The sequence below is a fragment of the Macrosteles quadrilineatus genome, unplaced genomic scaffold, assembly GCF_028750875.1.
Source record: "Macrosteles quadrilineatus isolate MER2022 unplaced genomic scaffold, UCM_ALF_1.0 Scaffold_9__3_contigs__length_116548681, whole genome shotgun sequence".
NCBI classification, from domain to species: Eukaryota; Metazoa; Arthropoda; class Insecta; order Hemiptera; family Cicadellidae; genus Macrosteles; species Macrosteles quadrilineatus.
The window spans coordinates 36,466,108-36,486,974 of record NW_026542602.1 but is presented as its reverse complement, the minus strand read 5'-3'; the positions used below and the strand labels follow the sequence as shown (position 1 = coordinate 36,486,974).

The window sequence follows — 20,867 nt, the reverse complement described above, 5'->3', positions numbered from 1 at the left end:
TCTCAGTTCACACTAATTAGACGGTTAACGAACAACCGTTCCACTCAGAACGATTGTTCCTCAATCTCTCATACTTGCGTAACTTTGTGCAATGTCGTTCTATATCAAGCTTGCCTCATGTTACCCTTCATTTGGTAATAGCTCCTGGGAAATGAGCTAAATTACACCTCATTATTTATGTTCTTGGCCTCTTTTGAGCTCCGTTTTGTTGAGAATCGGTGTACAGAGGTTTGGCACTAGTGATTGCAGATTGTCACCATTTGGAAGCATTTAAGTTTAATATATTTTATAGGTTTATCGAGTACCTATAAGTAGCGTTTAATCTAAGTGTGTTATTCACAATTTTAAATTGGGATCCAATGACTTGGAGTTTTTAGAAAAAAAAAAAAACAACCTGGAAAATTTCACAACAATTGTGCTTATTTATTATTATTTTTTTTTTAAGGAAACTAAATAAATACCTGCAAAACGTTCTTTAGAGAAACCATATCTATAGCTCAACCAATATCTTATTTTGATGAGTTCACTATTTTCATTGGAATTCCTTTATTGTGGCTATTTTGTTGAAAGTAATAACAATGAATTGGTTTACATTTTAAAATATTGATAAACTTTGTCTACACCTCCATAATCCTCCTTAAGGATAAATGTAGTTAAGGATATGCAGTTAAGGATGTATTTTACTCTATCACAAAAATAAAAGCGAAGTTTTACGTCCAAATTTTTTATATTATTTTCTTTTATATAATTATTGCTCAGGCTTATTTTTGTTTGTTGCTTAATTTTGAGCTTAGGTTCTCGTACTAAAATCAGGTCAGGTTGAAATCGGGTTGCTTTTATATAAAATTCAACGAAAATTAATTACTCAATGCCATTGTTGTATGAATCTTATCTAGAGTCTTGGCTTTAATTAGGTTTTTGTTCACAGATGGAGCAGTACAGCCCCATTGTCACATAACAATTAAGTGTACAAAAGAGGTAAGAGATCTTTTAAAAGTTAATTTTTTAACTTAAGAAAAAATATCACTTACGTTCGAGCCTTTTTAAAACTTGGATGTCTGTTGGATTGGGGTTCTATAGGTCGGTAGGCAAGTAGAAGATGTTTTTCATAACTAAAGTGATAATATTTGAATTGTCTTCATCCTGGCTGTACTTGAGGATAATTCAATTTACTAACAAAATATTCTGACTTTGTAAAACTAACATGAGGATGATTTGATTGATATATATTTCATTCAAAAATAACATAATTATTGCTATGTAGAACCTGTTTGGGAAAGTAAAAAGTTATCCACTAATTAATTTATAAAAGTAGGTAAATTAATCTTACTGATGTTCTTCCATCTTTAACCATACCCTGATTTAATTAAAAGTTTATCCAGTGGCAAAACCAGGGGGGAGGAAAAAATCCTCCCTCCCGAAATACAAAACATAACTGAAAATTACTTATTGCATGCCTTTGCGGTTTAGTTGGTTGATTCTTCAGTGGGCATTCAAATTTATAAATTTTCCTAGGGGAAGCAGAAACCATTATAAGCGTGAGTTAGTTAACAGAAACCATACTATACATTAACATGTCAAACGGCTCTGGCGGCCAAATGAAAATTACTATCTGAATGTGTAGATCGCTGGTTTCAACGGCCTGAGCGACGCTTTCAAGAGGTTGGACTTCCGGTCAGCTGTGCACGACGTGCGGAGATTTAACTACATCTGTAAACTGCTGGACCTTCTCATCTCCCAGAAGCTGGCTGCGTTGTCAGGCTGTGCACAGAAGGTGCTGTTCAACATGTTGGAGGAAGTCGCCTACCAGGGTGAGTGACTAATGTAGACAGACAATAAATTGGTTAGGTATTTGTTACCTTGTACCATTGTCAGTCCACATAGTTTTACGATGACTACAAATACAAGGCTTAGGATACCTCATTCATTGTAAAATCTTCGTCTTCACTTTGCTAATAGTTCACAATCCGGAGTTTCCAGTATTTGGTCAATCAAACCTGTTTAAAATGTTTGTGTACTTCAATGTCTTGTGTATATCTCCTGTATGTGTGCATCATTGTGATAACCATGTTTGAATGTATTGATGTCAAATTCAGGTTAGTATGAGCCTTTGCCGTCTCGCGGGTCACCTGCAATAGACAAGCAAACATCTGTTAAGCAAGAATATCTTAAGGGGTGTAGCTCCTTGAGCTTTGCTAAAATCAAGAAACTATATTACTTCTAATTTATATCTTAGGAAGCGCATCTAGGCAGACTAGTGGCAAAATGTTCCATCCAGTTATCACTAAGCAACAAGAAATGCACAAAGAATTCTAGAGGAGTGGTGGTGAATTGAAGAAAAATAACTTAAAATTCAAGTAAAAGCCTAACATGTTTTCTTCACTTTAGCTTGTTGTTTAATCCAAAATCGTCCAGTGGTAGAAAGATGGGCATTTGATTGATCTTCTTAGCTGTCAAATGTGCTACAACATCCCAACTCAAGTTTGACTCATGTCAAATCACACAATTTAGGAAATCCTCTATTTTCTGCAAGTACTCTACCTTGGTAAACCCCAGAGAATTGTGTATTCAAATACCTTATTTGTTCACTTGGGTCCCTGCATGGAAGAACCGAACCTTTAAGGAATTTCCAAGCATAAAATTCTAATTCTACCCAATTACCTTACTAGATTTTATACGACCCATAAATATTTTACAGTGTCTGCCAGTCAACAAAACATTCATCTATTGAATAAACTACTGCGGCAACTACGAGGCATGATCGACTGTGCATGTTGGGGAAGACCCCTAGGATCTACACAACTGTGGGAGAACCATCTGGTCACCATCAACAGGATACTGACCATAGCCAACACCATACAGATACGAGAGGTGAGACATAGGTTAGGTCAGGAGTTGTGTAACCTTTGCTTTCAATAGCTTTTTAGGGATAATGGAATTGCCCTTCTTAAATTTTTTTGGGCTTTAGATTCTAAGTATATTGATTCCAGAACTGTGCGCAGTCACCTTTAGCAATTGTGGCGACATCATGAATATTTAATGGTAAAAACTTTTGTGCACGACCAGAGCTGTATTTAGAATCGATGTGGCCCTTGTCGGCTTACACCAGAAAGGCCCCTCTAAGCTGATTCTTGGGTGGCTGGAACTTAAAAGGTTTTTGGTATTTCTTGAACTGTATGAACTCCACCATTTGTTAAACCCCTTGTTTTCGATAATCCGATTGGCTAATAGACCTCAGAGGCCAGCTAATAAATAATTTGCCAATAATACTAATAGGGGTCTGCATACCGAATTTGCTTACTTTGGGTCAGGTAAAAAATGTTGAGCTTAGGGTCTCGTACTAAAATCAGGTCAAGTTGAAATCGGGTTGCTTTGTTAAGCATTGATTTAAATAAAATATTAATTGTTGTACTACAAACGGTCCAAAGGACGGTGAAAAATCCATTTTGTCTTTGACGTAATCGTAGTTGTCTTCCGAGATGGCAGAACAATGGTAAACATCTCCTACGTTCACGGCGGAATAGTGAACATCTTTCCCAATCACGGAGATACATTCTACGTCTCCTGTGATCAAGACAAAAACGTGAACATATTCCGTGGTAACATGGACAACATTATCGTCTCTCGCGATCGCAATGAAATTGTGAAAATCTAACGAAATAGAAATTGTAAGTTTAATGTATGTAGCTTACTTAAAAAAAATAATTTTCACACTCCTTATTGTTGCGATTTATTTAATCTTAAACAATGTAATTTTTTAATTTGTATGCTGCTATTCATTATTTAAATTTTTAAATACATATTTAAATTTTGAATGTACATGAATTGAATTTTGTAAGCATAATTGATAATCAGTTTATACTAATTTTGACAAGTACATTTTAATGTTGAATTTTGTTTTACATAAATAACTCTTATCGGTGACATGATAAGAAGAAGTGTGCTAGTGTTTATATTTACAGTCTGCTCTGATAACCTTTAAGTGTGTAAATAAATTTTACATCTGATGCGCAGAAAGCATCCCATTTGAGATGTAGGTGTCAAGATAAGAGAATATTGACTGTTGTCATTGGATAGTTGATGAAATTTGGTCATAGGCTACTTTGGTTAAATTGTTTTATTATAAGAGAATATTTTTGTAGTAACTTATATATTTTTCATTTAAATTATTATAATATTTTTTTTAACATGTGATTTTAAAAATTTTAATAAAAACTTATGCTTTTACCTATTTATAATATTTTAGATGAAGATAAAGTCTGAAGTCGTGAAGAATGATAAAAAATAATATATTTTTGACCTCTTTTAACCTTCTTTTTGCCAATCACATGAGAACCAAAGGCCTGTGCCTGAATTGTAAGGAAAGCAAGATGGTTAAGTCCAATAATGGATTGATTTTTAAAATTATACTGGTAGTGTTAAGACGAAAACACACTACATTACTGCCTTTATTTTGTAGGCCTTCATGTTACCAACTGAGCCATGAATTTGCATATTATCTGGCTATTGAGTATGACACTGACTTGTCCAAGGCTCTTTGTTGATATTGTAACTGTCAAGGTTTATATTTGGTACACCTCAATGAGATACCAAAATAAGGCATTAAGTTTTTTAATGTTTCTTGACAAATTATGTGAAATTTTGAAAACATTATTCTGACTTTTTAAGTGAGACCTAGCTTTCTGCAAAAATCTATATTAAACCAGACAGTATTTTGATTTGTTTATAAACTTTTGTTCTGAAATTTCAGCCAGGAGACGAAGTGTTCCCAAAGTTACAAAACCTGCCAGAAGAGTGTGTGAGAGAGGTTATGTTGCGACTGACGGATCATAAAGACCTAGAAGCCAGTGGGAAGGCCTACAGGTAATCTACAGGTTTTTTTCTTAGCTCTTTTACTGTGTTCTTCAGAGAGGATACTTAATCCACAGACAAGGGAAACAAAGCAGACAGCCAACGGTCATTCTCCAATAGCTCACCAGAGTGCAGGCGCGTGTCGTCTGCCACGCTCCGCTATTGACTCATCTCTACGTTACCGACCTTCGCGACGCAAAGGAAGTGACTTACCGTACGCACGCGCTTCGCCAACACTCGCGTGGCTTTACGTATCACGATCACGTGTATTCACCTACCGCGGCGGCTCCCTTCGTTGACGGATTTGTAACAATCTATTGTACTGTTAATATTTAGTAGTATTTTTTAGTTTTATAGTAAATTTTTATATTGTAATTTAATATGTAAATTAGTAGTATTTTTATTTTTAACATGTCCGGTAATTTGTGCGCCTACGCAAAATGTACAAACATCAGAGCCAAAGTGAGGGGGCTAAGAATGTTCTCCATCCCTCATCACAACACAGACATTTGGGTCCGGAACTCTGGTAAGTAAATTTATATAATTTTTATTACTTACATTTTAATTATAAATTTTGTAATATTTTAAATTTACATAAGAGTTGCTTAGATTAAAAGTATGTTCTAAACTATTTCTAAGAGACGCTTAGAGATGTTTGAATGTGTATGTGCAGCAAAACTGCAGACTAAGCAGACTGTGGCTGGTATGTTTACGAAAATATTACGGCTGGTATAAATATACTATAAAAATGTTCCCTAAAAATTGTCAGATTTACTTCCTATCCAAACAACATTAATGTTAGTGAGCATTTAGGTTTGCTACTACGGGGAATATATTGAGGTGTGTTTTAGATTAATTAAAAAATGGCCAAATTGTATTTATTCTCCATAAGAATAACATGGAAATTTTTAATTTAAATTTTTTTATTATCTCCGTAACTGAACATGTCTCCGTTGTGCATAGAACAATGCTTCAATATTCTAAATGATTTAGTGTGGTTTTGAGAGAAATTAATTATGACATTTTGTGAATTCAGGGTAGAAAATGGGAAAATCTACTTGTACTCCATAAACCCCCCATAAACCCCCGTCCCCATAGTCTGATTATGCCAAATCGTTCGAATAAACGTAGTTTTACACGTTTGTACCAAATTCCATCAAAATCGGAAGAATAATAGAAAACGAAGGAGGATCAACAGTAAAAACCCCCATTGTAAAGATTTCCATTTCATAAGATTTCCAACCATATGCTACACTATTGAGCTTTTCTTTTGTTTGTTTTAGTGGTTTGCATACTAGGAAATAGGGAACTGTTTTACTTGTTTACTTCAAACAGGAAAAAATACAAGTTTTGTATTTTTTGTTCACATGCTGACTTTCTATGTTTTTTTTATGTTAAAGACACTACGTTCTACAATAATTGGCTAAAACCTTATCTAATTAATCAATCGATGCATAATTTTGATCGATACGATTGCCACAATTGAAATTTAGTACTGTTTACAACAGCTGATTTCTACTCCCTAGAGACTAAAAATGATTATTGCTCTCCCTGTTTTTATTAAGAAACTAATTATTCTGTAATATAGCGAAAAGTAATGTTACTATTACTTGATTGTATTTCCACTTCATTATTTCGTTAAAAATAGCATATTTATTTCTTATTTATATAACATTAGATTTTTAAGTTTGCTACTACGGGGAGGGTAGTAAAGAGTGTAATTTTAGTAAATTGTTAACGGCTGAGTAAAAAAAATAATCAGGCTATAGCTCAGTCAATAAAGGTTGTGTTTCGGAACTTTTAGTGAGAATACGTTTTTTATGGATGCTTGTTAATGACTGTACATAAGAAACATTATCTGAAAATACTCATCCCATCTACATTGTTGAATTTGCCAACTTCTAATTCACTAAAGGAAAATTTCTCTAAACTTCATTGCTTTCTGTAGCCAAGACAAGAGAGACAAAGTGAAACCTCCCTAACGCAGGCTCAGGGCTCAGGGCGAAACAGTAAGACCATAAACCGACCTAACGGTATCTACAGCTGGCACTGCATTGTAACCCCATTCCTGACAGCAGGGCGAGGCTACTGTCGTAGACTAAGGAAACTAAACGAAAGACTTTTATTTCCTTAGTCTATGATACTGTACAGAAAAGAAAAAAATATTCTCGCTATCTTGCTATTCATCTAGTGTGTATTTGGAAGCAGTTTTTCGATGTTTACAACACAAATTTTGCTTCAAATAAGAAGTCGGTAAAGATCAAAGAGTGTTCGTTAAAACTGTTGAATTTATAATTATAATAACATGGAACCTAAATTTATCGCATTTTATGTACATTTCGGTAATAGATCTTACTTCTATATGATAAACAGATAAATTCGTTTTTTACGAACACATGACCATTTTTCCAATACTACAATGCTAATACTCCTTCTACGCTCTTTAAACCTTTTACTTAAATCAAGTCATACTTCAATAAGCTGTTAACATTTTTAACTGTTAAAAGTTTCTAAATAAATTCAGTTAAAAAGGTTAATAAGATGAACATTTTGATTTTCTGTTTATATTCTGTTGATATTTCGTCACCAACGTGGAAACCCATAAGGCCTATGTTAATTTATTTGCCCATTCTACGTACGGGAATCTTGTAGTAGAACAGGAGTTGGTTTGCATATTTAGTGTGCATTTTTCCAGATATGCTGCCAAAACTACTACTGTATAGGAATGCATATAAACCTTCGCAAATACAATATCTGACCGTTTCAAAGCCAAAACGAATGCTTCGCAATTAAATGTCACCCGATCGTGTTAGTCCATATTTTATATCTAATGATAAAAGGACTTGCTTTATAGATATATGAGGCATAGCCCTAAGGTAGGCGTGTAATTGAAAGTTACCTTTCACAGTGAAAATACCACGTCAACCGCACAACTGCACACTTTGTTCGGGTTAAAATTTTCATTAACAAAGGTGATCTTGTCTTTTCCACGAAACACTGAGAATTAATGACATTAATGCGTTACCAACAAACATACACACACAAATACAGAATTGAATTAAGGGATTTGCTACGCTTTAACCAAAGCAAAGCAGTCTACAAACAAAATAATTATTTGAAAGTTTTGATATTGTCATCAAATTTTATGATAATCGATTTTTCAAACTGTAAAATTTGTGTAAATCCTTTGGCAAATATATAAATAAGTAAATAAATACACAGTCTAAAAAACATTTATACGTTAACAACGCAAAGCTTTAAAAAATCATGTTGGTTTCCTAAAAAAATCATTCACTAATGTTTGATCATTTTAATAGGATAAACTAACATTTTGGAGTCCAGACAGAAAACGCAAAAAAATATACAGTAAGACATCAATTAAATTTAACAAGAAATAAGGTGCAGCACTAACAATAACTATAGTTGTAAATAGTGATGTGTTTGTACGTAAAAATGATTCTTACTGCTACCACCGGTTCTAAGGAAAAGTAGCAGTACCATAAACCAACGTTTACATTTATGAAAATAACTATAGTACTTAAGAACAATTCAAACTGTCCATGTAATCAACCTGTATTATTTGTGTTAATCCGTTGGCAAATATATAAATACACAGGCCACAAAACATGTAACATGTATGTTAATAACGTAAAGCTTTAAAAACTCCCTATGGTTTTCTCAAAAAAACATTCACTTGATGTGGTGCAGTACCGTAGTTATTATTTCTATATTTCTCAATAAATTTGGTTTAAACATCAAAATAAAAGAATAACACAACTTTTAAAAATACATACAGCTGATTAAAATCATTAAATTAAACCGTAACAAAACACTGGCGCGCGTAGTGAATAAATGGAGAACTAATCAAGAGCGAGGGAAAGTAAATTTAGAGCGAGGGAAAATCAGCTGATCGATTTTCCCTCGCCCTAAATTAGAGCTTGAGAAACGACTACTTTCATTGATATCAGCTGTTATCGAAAATAGTTACTTTCGTTAAGGAGTGATGAAAACTATATTTGTTCAATTGTGTGCATTTTCCATTTTTTTTTCCAGGGAATCCAGATTTAATCGGCCTTTCTCCATCTTCGCTTCGCAAGAAGGGCTTATGTGAGCGGCACTTCAGGCCCCAAGATATCCTGCCAAGTGGACGCTTGATGAAAGGAGCATTGCCTCTCCCATTCATTCCACCTGACTACGAAGCCGGCCCATCTACCAGTCAACAATTCGTCGATAGTCCATCCCCTCGTGTTCAGAGCAGTGGAATATCTCCGAAGCGTTACTGCATCACGAAGCCATCGCCGCAGCCTTCCCCATCAGTCAGCACTTCATCTTCACATTTTGTAATAGAAGAAATGTCACCTTCGGTCCGGAGCTGGATTGAGAAAGCTTCCCCAATGATGAAATCAAAAACTGCAAAGCGAGCTCTGTTTAAAACATCAAACAAGGTCGAGATAAAAAATCAAAACCAGAGCAGGCTTTTAGCTTTAAAACGAGCAGAGATTTCACGACTAAAAAGAAAATTACTGAAAGTAAACAATTCCAAAAAAACAGCTTTAGAAGACATGCGTTTCAAAAGCCAAGAAGCAGCGGTGTTATTTGGCATGCAGAGCCACAAAATTAGACAACCGTGGAAAAAAAACGAAAAAACTCTGGCTACCACCTTATACTTAAGATCCCCATCCATGTATAGATATCTCCGTAAACTATTTGTATTGCCAGGTCTGTCTACTGTCAAGCTTTGGATCTCTTCAAAAGAATGCTACACTCCAGGTTTTAACAAACAACTTATGAATCAAATTAAAATAAAGGTAGAAAGCATGACACAGATGGAGAAAGCTTGCGTCGTTCTATTTGATGACATGTCAATCAAGCAATGTTTGGAATATTCTTCAAAATATGACTTGATTGAGGGGTTTGAAGACATGGGGAGTCTTGGAAGAAGTAGTAGGATTGCGAAATATGCTACTGTCTTCATGGTCCGTGGGCTCTTCTACCAATGGAAACTTCCGGTTGGCTACTTTGTTACGGAGAAAGGGATGAGTGGTCAAAAAATAAAGTTGACATTACAGTCCTGCATAGAGAACCTGAACGACGTAGGTCTTACGGTAAAGGCTGTAGTTTGTGACCAATCAACTACAAACTCCAAAGGATTGAGGGAACTAGGTGTGACCGTTGAAACCCCGTATTTCTTTTCAGAGAGGGGAGAACAGATATTTGCTTTGTTCGATCCTCCCCACTTGCTGAAATCATTGAGGAACAATTTGTTGACACATGATTTCTTATGTAATGATAAAATAGTTTCGTTTTCTGACATCAGGAAGTTATATGAAATAGAGATAAAAAGTGAAACAACCAGAGCAGCTCATCAATTGACACCATCACATATTTGGCCAAATAGTTTTCAAAAGATGTCAGTTTCTCTAGCTGCACAAGTATTTAGCCACACTACATCTGCAGCTTTGAAAACCGCCGTATCAACTGGACATCTACAAACGGAAACCGCTACAAACACTGCAAATTTTGTGAGCAAAATAAATTCAATTTTTGATAGTATGAACAGTCGAACACGTTTTTCAAAAAATCCAGACAAGTGTGCACTAAGCAAAACCAACAATCACATTTTAAACCTTTTTCATGACTCTCTAGACATATTTTGAACACTCAAGAAATTAAATGCCAAATACCCTAGACCACCATGCTTTGACGGATTCATCATCACCATTCGGGCATTCCTTGGACTTATTCAGAATGAGCAATGCAAATATATTATGACATCTAGGCTCAATCAGGACCCTCTAGAAAATCTTTTTTCATCAGTCAGGCAGCGAGGAGGTTTTAATAGAAACCCAACAGTGAGAGTTTTGAGGGCCACACTGAAGATACTAACGGTTCAACAGCTGATTGAACCTCCAACCACGACGTCCTACGATCCAGACGTAGATGAACTTCTGGAAGTAACAGAAATACCTAACCAGAATATTCATCCAAACCCCTTGGAGAAAGCAGAATCATCTTCACAAACATCGACAATTTCATCTAATGACGAAGGCTTGCAAGCGACGGTGTCAACGTGCAGCATTACACTGGAGGACTGTTCTCAAGTTTATTTCTCTGGATACTTGGCACATAGTTATCTAAAGAAATTTAAGTGTAAAGACTGTTGTAAATTAATGTGTGATCCCCAGTCTTCTCTTACGGATCGAAAAGAACTGCTAATACTAAATAGAGCATATTCAAACGTCAAAATCGACCCAGCAAGTGGACTTAACTTTCCTTCGGAAGCGTTATTGTATGTTACTTCTGCTGCTTTCAAGGTTTACAAAAAACTGTATCCAAAGATTGCTCACAAAAAGAAAATACTACGCAGACTCATGCGAGTAACTGAGAAGGTTGTAAGTTGTGATTCTATAGTATGTATAAAATGTTGTAAACAATCAAAATATGTGTTAAATTTGTTATTCAAAGTTTTGATTCACAAGCAGTGTAAGTGGACATCCAGTAATCTGAAAGAAGTGTCTACAGGAAAACTTAAAATATTGAAACATCAATAGGTCTAAAAACAAAAAGCATTCGGCTTTTTTGGGGTTTTTTTCCATGCTCAACTTGTACTAGTTTGATTGAATATCTTTAATTTTCATTGTTTATTGCCTAAATACATATCATTAACAACTTCCAACTGTCACGGCATTGTAATTTTGTTTATCTGTGTTTTGTATTGTACATATGGACATCTAGCAAACAAACGTGCAGACAAGGTTTAAACATGGAATAAGTTTTGTATATTGTATTTTATTGTAAATTAAGTCACCACCGTTAATGTGTAAAGTAAGTTAAGTTGTAAAGTTACCTTTTTAACGTATTTTATTCCCTTGTCTGTGGTCACGTTCACGTAAATCTACGTATATGTAATATTTGTCACATCCAGATTGAAACATGAATTAAAACTAGAAGTGCAATACCATTTTTAGGTGACCTTAAATCGTTTCTGACTCCTGTAGAATGCTAAAAAGCTCATTTAGAAACTTTTCTGTAATGTAGCCCATGTATAATTATTTTAATATTTAATAAATAGGTAAAAAAGATTTCATTTCATAAAAATACTTACTGTTTTGATGCAGTTTTCACTATACTGAATTTTTTGTTTTTATGTCATAAAATGTAGCATAAAAACCGGGGTACACATTTTCATGCAAATAATTTTCAACCGTATGTTATTTATATGTAGCCTACAACATAATTATTTCATCATGTTTGATTTAAGGGTACACATTTTCATGCAAATAATTTTCAACCGTATGTTATTTATATGTAGCCTACAACATAATTATTTCATCATGTTTGATTTAAGGGTACACATTTTCATGCAAATAATTTTCGTTCCTTTTTTACACAGATAAATCCATGATTTGCAAAAGGATAGTTAATTATATGTGTCATGTATATAAACTGTACGATGGTTTACCGGTTTTAAATTAAAAGCATCTGAAAAGTAGCCTGCCACAGTTGTAAATAGTATTTTGTTGTAAGTACTTTGTTTATTTAGTACGCTTTACATCTAATAATGGTGTATTACTTATTTGCTTTCAAATAGGATTGATAATGGAAATCTTATTTATACTATCCTTTGAAATTAAGTTGGCGTTCTTAAATGTCCCATTATACATTGAGTATATTAATATTAATTGCAATAGTAAAACTAATCATGTATAATCGTATAAATTAATTTTATTGGAAATTCATTACATTTATTGGCCTACTAATTCACAAGGATAAAAGTACTTAATAAAAATGTTTAAAGGCAATTTGGTTTATCATTTTCTTGAACGACCCTGTTTTATACTTTAATAATTTAGAAAAATAAGTGTTCAGTTAAGCAGCGCAATAAGTGCACAGGTAAGATAAAACGTGTTTTATCATAAATAATTTCTTCAAACATTTGTATTATTGGTCAACATTCTTTTAAGAGGTATAACTGTGACATTTTTTTGTTATTTTGTCAAATATTATTAGATATATATCTTTCCCATATTCAGAGTAATTTATCTACAAACATATTGATTTAAAATTATTAAAATAAACTCAACAGTATTCTACAACAGAGTTCTTGTATTTTGTGTTCAAAGGAATACCTAACATATAGTTTCGTAAGTAACATGTGTTTATTGAGAAAATAAATAAAAACTCACGAGTTAATTAAAATGTACCGTGTTGAATTTTTAAACAAAGCTTTAGGCCTAATTACCAACACAACAACAGTCACAATTGCAAACTTTAATGATTAAAACCGTAATTTTACATTGCTAGGACTGCATGCTTGCTTTGTACTAAATGGAATTAGACATTTTATCCCAGTAAATAGAAAATATTTTTTGTTTTAGGGTATTAAAGTAGCTTTTATCTACATTTTATTGAAATAATAATTTTGTTCTATCCTTAGTATAAAATTGAATTATACGCTTGCAGCGTCATTTACGTCTATGTACTCATGAATTCACTAGAATTAATTTCATTGATTTTTAGACTGTCGTGTTTTGTAGCGTTTGCAGATTATAAATATGTATATTTCATTCTAAAAACGTAAGTAATTTAGTAGTAGAACACTGGTCCTCGTACTCGCGTCGGTAAAGAAGATCGTTCGCATCATCGACAGTGGCGCTGCCTGATATCCGCATCATGAACTAACTCACGGCGCAACGACCGCTGGCTGTCTGCTTTTGTTTCCTTAGTCAATGCTTAATCTTTCCTGCAACCGCATGTTGATAGCCCTTCAGTTAAGAGGGATTCATTATCTGAATCATTAAGAACTTTGTTCTAGTTTCAAACTACGGAGAAGTTTGGCTGCCTACTCTGAACGTAGGCGGGTAAATTTTATTCTGAGGCTTTAAGTAGTACAAGTTGATCTTTTTTTAGTTTTAAGCTCTATTTCATGGGTTTTAAACTGAAGCCAGACCCAGTCCTTGACCATTGTGCTTTTTAGGTGATTTAGGTTAAATTATCAAAAAAAGTTACAAAAGTTACAAAGTTTTCATGATATTCATTTGACACCATTAATTATTCTTCTTCACCCTAAAATGCACGATGGCATGTCTTTGTTGAAAATCACAAGAGCGTGATGGTACTCCCTTGCCAGGGCTTGATTTGAGCTGAATTATCTCTACAAAATCTTTTCTGAGGTTTTGGAACATTTCAATAAAGTAAATAGCTGTACTACAAAGCTTGTGTAATGTCGTCAGTGTGATGGCTCGCCTGTGTGATGAGCAACGTATCTGGCGAGAGCTGTGTCAGTTCCACTTCACATCACAACAGATAGCCTTCATCACAGACCAGATGGAACCTCCACACGACTGGCAGCAGGTCTACCACAAACTGCGCAAGTGAGTAAACTTATGTCATCCGATATCATGAGCACCACTATCAATCCTAAAAGCATTTCAGAACGTGGTAACCTCTTGTGCTGATAAGCCTGATGTTGCTGGTTCAAGATTGATCACGCTACTACTGTCATCACTGGCTTGTCTGATGCTGTAATAGCAACTTCACTGTTGCCAGTGACCACACAGACCCATGCAATCCATGGTAACGGGTAGATCAGGGTTTTTTTCCAAGAAGTTAAGTTAATAAGACTATCGCGAACGCGCGACCAAGTCAGCCTACTGAGTGAGAGAGAGAGAAAGATAGTAACGCAGCGGCTGTGTGAGCAATCCTAGCGGCGGCTGCGCGAAGCTCTGACTGAAAATTCTAGTCTGACTTTTCTCCCTAAGTATTTTGCTTTTTAAAGGTTTTGTATTCATTGCATAAACTGTCAAAAGTGTTAACAGCTGATTTCAAAGGAAGTTTTGTTATTTCATTATCATGGATGAAGCATTCTAGTAAACCGACTGATATCGCAGGTCGTTTGGTCTTCGAGAGGAGTACGCCGAGATGATTCAGCTGTGTCGCAACTGTCGCTGTCTCTTCTGGAAGTCTATCGGACATCCTTGCATCGCAGACTCTGACCCAACGTTCCAAGAGAAGCTGGAGGACGTGGACAAGAGCTCACTGCATGTGCCGATCCCTCCACACGCCTTCCTTAAGTTCTTCTCTCTGTAGATCAGAGGTCAGTCACCCTTTTTTATTTAGATTTATGTCCTATCTTCACATACTAGTATCTAGCCTGGAGCCATTTTACGTATTACTTCAGGCTAGGCTAGGAGAAAATATTCTTAGCCTCTGGATCACATTTTTATTGAAATAAAAGATTGAAAATACCTTTTGCTCTTTCAAGTGATCCTATTTTTTAGTAAAAGCGACTTGAAGTAAATTCCCGGGGAAAATATTTATACACAGAATAGGCAAGGCTACTCCTAGAATCAGCTACAGTACACTCAAATTTCCTTACCGGATTGCTCAGAAGAAGCTGATAAATGTCCAGGGGTTAACACAAAGATGCACAGTTTTAAATATGTCTTTTTTATGCAATACAAAAGAGAACTAAGAGCTTTAGAAACATTCAGGAGTTGCTCAAGTGGATTTATATCATAATCACTGCAAAAGTTCCAAGAATAATTATTCATTTTAAATATTGTATACAGTGGCATCTATATATAAAATTCTGTAAGACCAAATTTTTACCAGAAAATTGTGGACGTCTGGTAAGTCGCAGAAAAGTGGGAGGGGTCTTAAATTAAAGGTATTGACCCCAGGGACTCGGGAAAAATAGCAGAATTCCCATAAAGTTACCAGAAAACGAGATATGACGTAAAATATCCACCATAAGAAATGCATGGGGACTGAAAAACGTCTGCATTCTATCAGCTGTTACTTATTGATTTGCAATGTTTACATTTATTCCGAAAGTCAATGTTGGTAAATAATGTTTCAAAATGAATTGTGTTTAATTTTTTGTCTTCCGTTCTTATAATGAGTGACGTAACTAGACAGGGTAGGGGAAGACCTGCAAGACGTGGAAGAGTGTCCAGGAATTCAACAGACTTAAGAAATGCAAAAGAAAACGTCATGTAGGGCCTAACTGTGAAAGAAATCAAGAAGCTGTTTTACAACCTGTCTTTAGAAGAACGCTGGAAAATGAGTTGAGTGTTGTTTCCTACAATCTAGGTCCTCTTAAAGCACTTGCATGCATTGTGGCGCATTTCACTTCGCAGAGGAGGCCACAAATGGACATTTCAACGCATGTTGCGACAATGGACATGCCACAACCACAAGTAAATGACGAACTAAAAGAACTGTTTTTACATGATTCAACCTTCATAAAAAACATAAGGCAATACAACAGTGCAATGGCTTTTGCGTTGCTTTCCTCTACACAAAAAAAGATTCCGGGAAATGGGCCTTACTGTCTTAAAATTCAGGGACAAATTCAAAGATATATTTCTGACTTACTACCGCGAAATGGGGAGTTGCCTTCATAATAATTAATAATAATTTTGACCTTTACATGTGGTTCTCAAAATGGAAACTATAACAGAATTCGTAAGATTGCAAAACAAATCTTCAATTTTAAACTAGAAAAAATGTGCAATGTATGGCTGTATGATTTCAGCTCTGATTCGTCGTTCTCCGGGCTCAGGCAAAACCGTGTGCACGTTTCGATTTCTTAATATGTCGTGTTATGGATTTAATCATTATTTTACAATTGTATTTCATTGACACATCAGAAGCAACTAATATACGACTCCAACGGAAGGAAAACCAAGCTATAAAACAAAAAACACTGTAATTTTAAGTAACATAAAATTGATAATTTTAAAAACATAGGCCTATTTTGAATATTTGTCATTTTATATATGGTTTTTGGTTTTTTATTGTAGTCTAAATTAGGGGCTACGGCCCCTATAGGCCACTAGTTATGAATATAGTCCTATTGTTAGTTTATATACATAAAATAATTGCCGTTCGCATAAAAAATGCCATGGCTTAAAATGAATTGTATTTGAGTTTGGCATGGTTAACGAGATAGTGTACATGACAGTAAATGGCATTTTGCAGCAGCCCACATTGTAGTTGGCTCTAACTTTTGTGTAGGTTCTAAAACAGGATTCAGTTTTAAAACGTGAATGGTGTATACTTTATGGTAGTTTACCTATTCTTGAAGATAAGCCAGCCTAAGTAACTAGACGTTTAAAAATATCTTTGTGGATTCTTAATATTAAGTTGACCTTTGCTTTTTCCAGATGTACTCTGCTAAAACCGAAGACATCGTATTATGATCCGCCCGGCATCATTGTAAATGTATTGTAAAATACTGAATCATTTATAAATTGATTGGTATGAATTTATTCTTTATTACTGAGTAATACTAAGTTTTTGTGATTGTGCACAGCCACTAATTTGTCTCATTTTCGGGAATGGAGCAGATGTGTTATTTCCTTTATTTGTTGTGGTTAAAATTATAAGTTGTGTGTCTAATTTTTATTCATCCGTAACAAAGTCAAATGAAATGTACTTATTGAGCTCACGAAGAATATGCATCACATTTCCTAGTTTTAGTTTAAAGATTGTTGTGCTTTAAGTATGTTTATTATTTGTAGTGCAATCGCACATAAATGCATTTTTAAATTGTGTATTTCTTTAAAAGAAATATGATTAGTTAAGGTGCTTGATGTGTAGGGCTGAGTGATTTGTTTTATACTTTTTTTGTGAAGTTAAGCATAAAATGCTCTTTGAGGTTAAAGTTATGAGTTGTTACATTTGCTTATTCACAAATCACCTTTTAAATCCTCATTTCTTAACAATAATTTTTTGGAAGCAAAAGCACTTGGTTTAAGAGTTCATTAAGGAAGAAGGGATGGATAACACAACTAACTTACTCAAGAAAAGAGTTCCAAGCACTTAAAAGCACAAAAAAAGTTTATAACATAATAACTTATTTCTTCTCAAGGTAGGAGCAAAATTTAAGTAAATTGTGTTGCGACTTTTTGTGTGCCTTCAATTACTTGGAACCCGTTTTGTGGGTGATCCATTCCTTCTTCTTTAATGCATTTCTGAACAATGTGTTTTTGTTTGTTAACGTTGTAATAGCAAAGGTTGTGTTTTAATCATGCCATGCCCAGTAAATCTGTAAAAATACAATGTTAACTAATCTGTGGTGTCTTAGGTTAATTTATTATTTGGCAAGTCTTAAAAATTTTACATTAAAACCTCAAAAATCTGGATTAATTAGGGATCCTTGTTTTCTGGATTAAATTAATAAGATGAACATTGCTGTAAGGATACCATTTCCATATATAATAACCTATTCCGCCAGAAAAATAAGCATCATTAGTGTATTCTGTATTTAATACTAAGTAATCTACTGAAGCACTAAATAATGCAGCAAAACTGAAAAAATGTACAGTAGTGACCTCCTAATACAGCTGTGTGATATTTTAATTTTTACAAACTGCTGTCTACCCTTTAAGGTCAAAATTTTTTCAGCGAGTATAGGTCACCATTTTCGAGCAGTCGGGAAAATGGGAGGCTGCGACCTATACTCGCCATTCGACCGCAAAGGGTTAAAATTAATTCACTAACTCGTTCGCTCAAACATACATGCATTTATAATTGTTGACACAATTGAGTTTTGATGTGTAGAGTGCGAGATAAACCTCAAACATTTGCACAATAAAGGATATTTTATTTACTACTTTTACATAATATTTCATCACCCAATTTTATTAGAAACTGTGAGTATTGAGAGTGTAGTAACCAAAAATATTTTTTGCTAAATGGCTACTAAATAATTTGGAAGGTCTCAGTAAAATAAAATGCATCACATCACATTGCAATGTATAAAATTAATTGTTCTCAAAGCGTTGTTCTAAACAGTTACTATAATGAGTTTTGCATTGAGGCATAACCACAAATGTAGAAGATGCTCCATTTATAACAAAAACTAAAAGGTTTTCCTTGAACTTGTTACTTTTTTAACTGTTTTCTTTAAAAAATGTTGTGATTAGTTAATTGAGAATACTCACATTACTTTGAATGTCTTGTTTTGTGTGTTTGCTCTCTCTATTTCCCATTACTCTTAAGTTATTAGGTCAAGTCGCACTTAGTGTAAGTCAGTGACTAACCGCGTGATATTACCATTGCTTTCTTCGTATTCGCTAGTCAGGCAGCTGTTTTTGCATTAGTCTGCAAATTTTGAGGGATCAAGTAGACTAAGCTTATAGAGTTATTTTCTTTTAAGGAAGATTTTGTGATTGTGTACTGTTCTGTGCACCTTTATTTCTCAATTTTTTTTCAATAAATATTTGAAAAACATCGTGTTTTGTTTCCTGGTGTAGTTTTATTTTCCATTATCCCTTTAATTCTAGAACCAACAGATATTTTAAGTCGCCCCAAGTGTACTTTGGCTTCATTGAGGAATTGGCTGACAATAACTTTCATTGCGGTGCTTTTCATCAAGGCCCCACTAGAAAAACAGGCCATGCTGCAGAATCCATGACGTCACATTAGTGGATAGATTCACTGCCATATCCCACGTTTTAGGTAAATAAGCTGGGTGTTCGTCAGATTTTAGTACAGTAGACTCCCTCTTATCCGGACTCCTCGGGACCGAGGCCAGTCCGTATAGCAGGTTTTCTGGTTAAACCGACGTCCCCAAAAACTCGTTAAAACAGACTTTACTGTGATATTTGACTTTAATTTAGGTGAGCATTCGAGCATTGTATTTAGACCACTGAGATCACTCTCAAATTCCCACAAGAACAGTCGTTTCAGTACTGCCCACTTTCTGCCGATCGAGTCCGGTTAAACCAATGTGCTGATAAAAATTATCCGGTTAAACAAATGTAATTTCCGCCGAGTGTAGTACGGTTAAACCGATGTCCGGTTAAAAGGTGTCCAGGTAAGAGGGAGTCTACTGTACAACTATCCACCACTGTGATGTAGTGTTGCGCTGCAGCATGGCCTGTTTTTCTAGTGGGGCCTTGTTTGCACAAAGAAAGTGATTGGGTGAAACCATGAATACTTGAAAAGAACAGGTATGGATCATTAACATAAACAAATGACGTTTTTGGCCTGAAAATAAACATTTTAACATTGCTTAAATGGAACTGCCAAAACATATGTTAATGCTATTATAGGTTTTGGGCCAACAACGTCATTTGTTTATGTTTATGATCCATACCGGTTTTTTTTCTGGTATTTGTGGGTAAAACTATGTAAAATCAATCGACTACATATGATTACATATTATTAAGAGTGAAACTGAACAACAAATTTATAACGGGCCTTTGCTGGAAAAATGTAAGGAAGTAGAATTTTTTTTTATTTTGTAATAAGAAAGAAATTGTTCTGAAGTAATTGCCAACTTATTATCTTTAAAAGTATCTTATAATTTAAAAAATGTATATTATTTTAAAAGTTATGGGTGCTTCAAAACGCTGCTTTAATGCGAGTTGTTTTTCAACAGCCATCCATTATAGATTGAGTTTTCAACCATCAATAATCAACTATAAATAACAGAGGCTGACATTAGATATCAAGACCAGGGCTTTGAGAAAAAATACATAAAAACGCTAACGGCGTAGATGGCCACAAAATTAAGTCAAAATAAAAATGTCCAGCTCCTAAGAAAATTTTAAATGGAAAGTTTTTGAACTGTCAGATGCCTCCAAAATTCTTATAGGAAGTTCGTTGATAAATTTTGCTAAACAATTTTTGTAGATGTAACAGTTGCTAATTTGTGTGTTGTAATCACTTTCTCTGTCCAATTCTTTTTTTAAAGTTGATCCTTGTTTTATACCCTGTCAGTCTTACCATGTCAGTCTGGACACACCAATACTACTAATGTTATTGACAGAACTACAATTATGGCTCTTTTAAAAAAGGTAGGGAACACCTTAACCAAAACATAATCCAATATTACCAATATTAATATTTGTTTGTTACCCGGTTGGGTGCCCAATGACTACTTTGATAGCGTAGAGACATAAATAAACCAGATTGGTGTAGATGTTGCAACACAATTGTTAATCATATTGAACATGTTTCCCAAAGATGTTTAAGGATAATTTAGGAATAAAACAAGTGAA

General features: G+C 34.5%; 1 protein-coding gene across 1 annotated transcript in view; it reads left to right on the top strand.

Moving 5' to 3' along the window:
* Nucleotides 1-19,092, top strand: part of LOC129002086 (F-box only protein 32) — a 47,165-nt gene extending 28,073 nt beyond the window's left edge. The window contains exons 4-10 of the mRNA XM_054429622.1: nucleotides 929-978; nucleotides 1,625-1,811; nucleotides 2,699-2,871; nucleotides 4,751-4,863; nucleotides 14,085-14,225; nucleotides 14,742-14,947; nucleotides 17,022-19,092. Of these exons, the coding sequence (XP_054285597.1) occupies nucleotides 929-978; nucleotides 1,625-1,811; nucleotides 2,699-2,871; nucleotides 4,751-4,863; nucleotides 14,085-14,225; nucleotides 14,742-14,940 (863 nt within the window). The 3' untranslated portion in view covers nucleotides 14,941-14,947; nucleotides 17,022-19,092. The remainder of the gene's footprint in view (nucleotides 1-928; nucleotides 979-1,624; nucleotides 1,812-2,698; nucleotides 2,872-4,750; nucleotides 4,864-14,084; nucleotides 14,226-14,741; nucleotides 14,948-17,021) is intronic.
* Nucleotides 19,093-20,867: the final 1,775 nt, after the last annotated feature.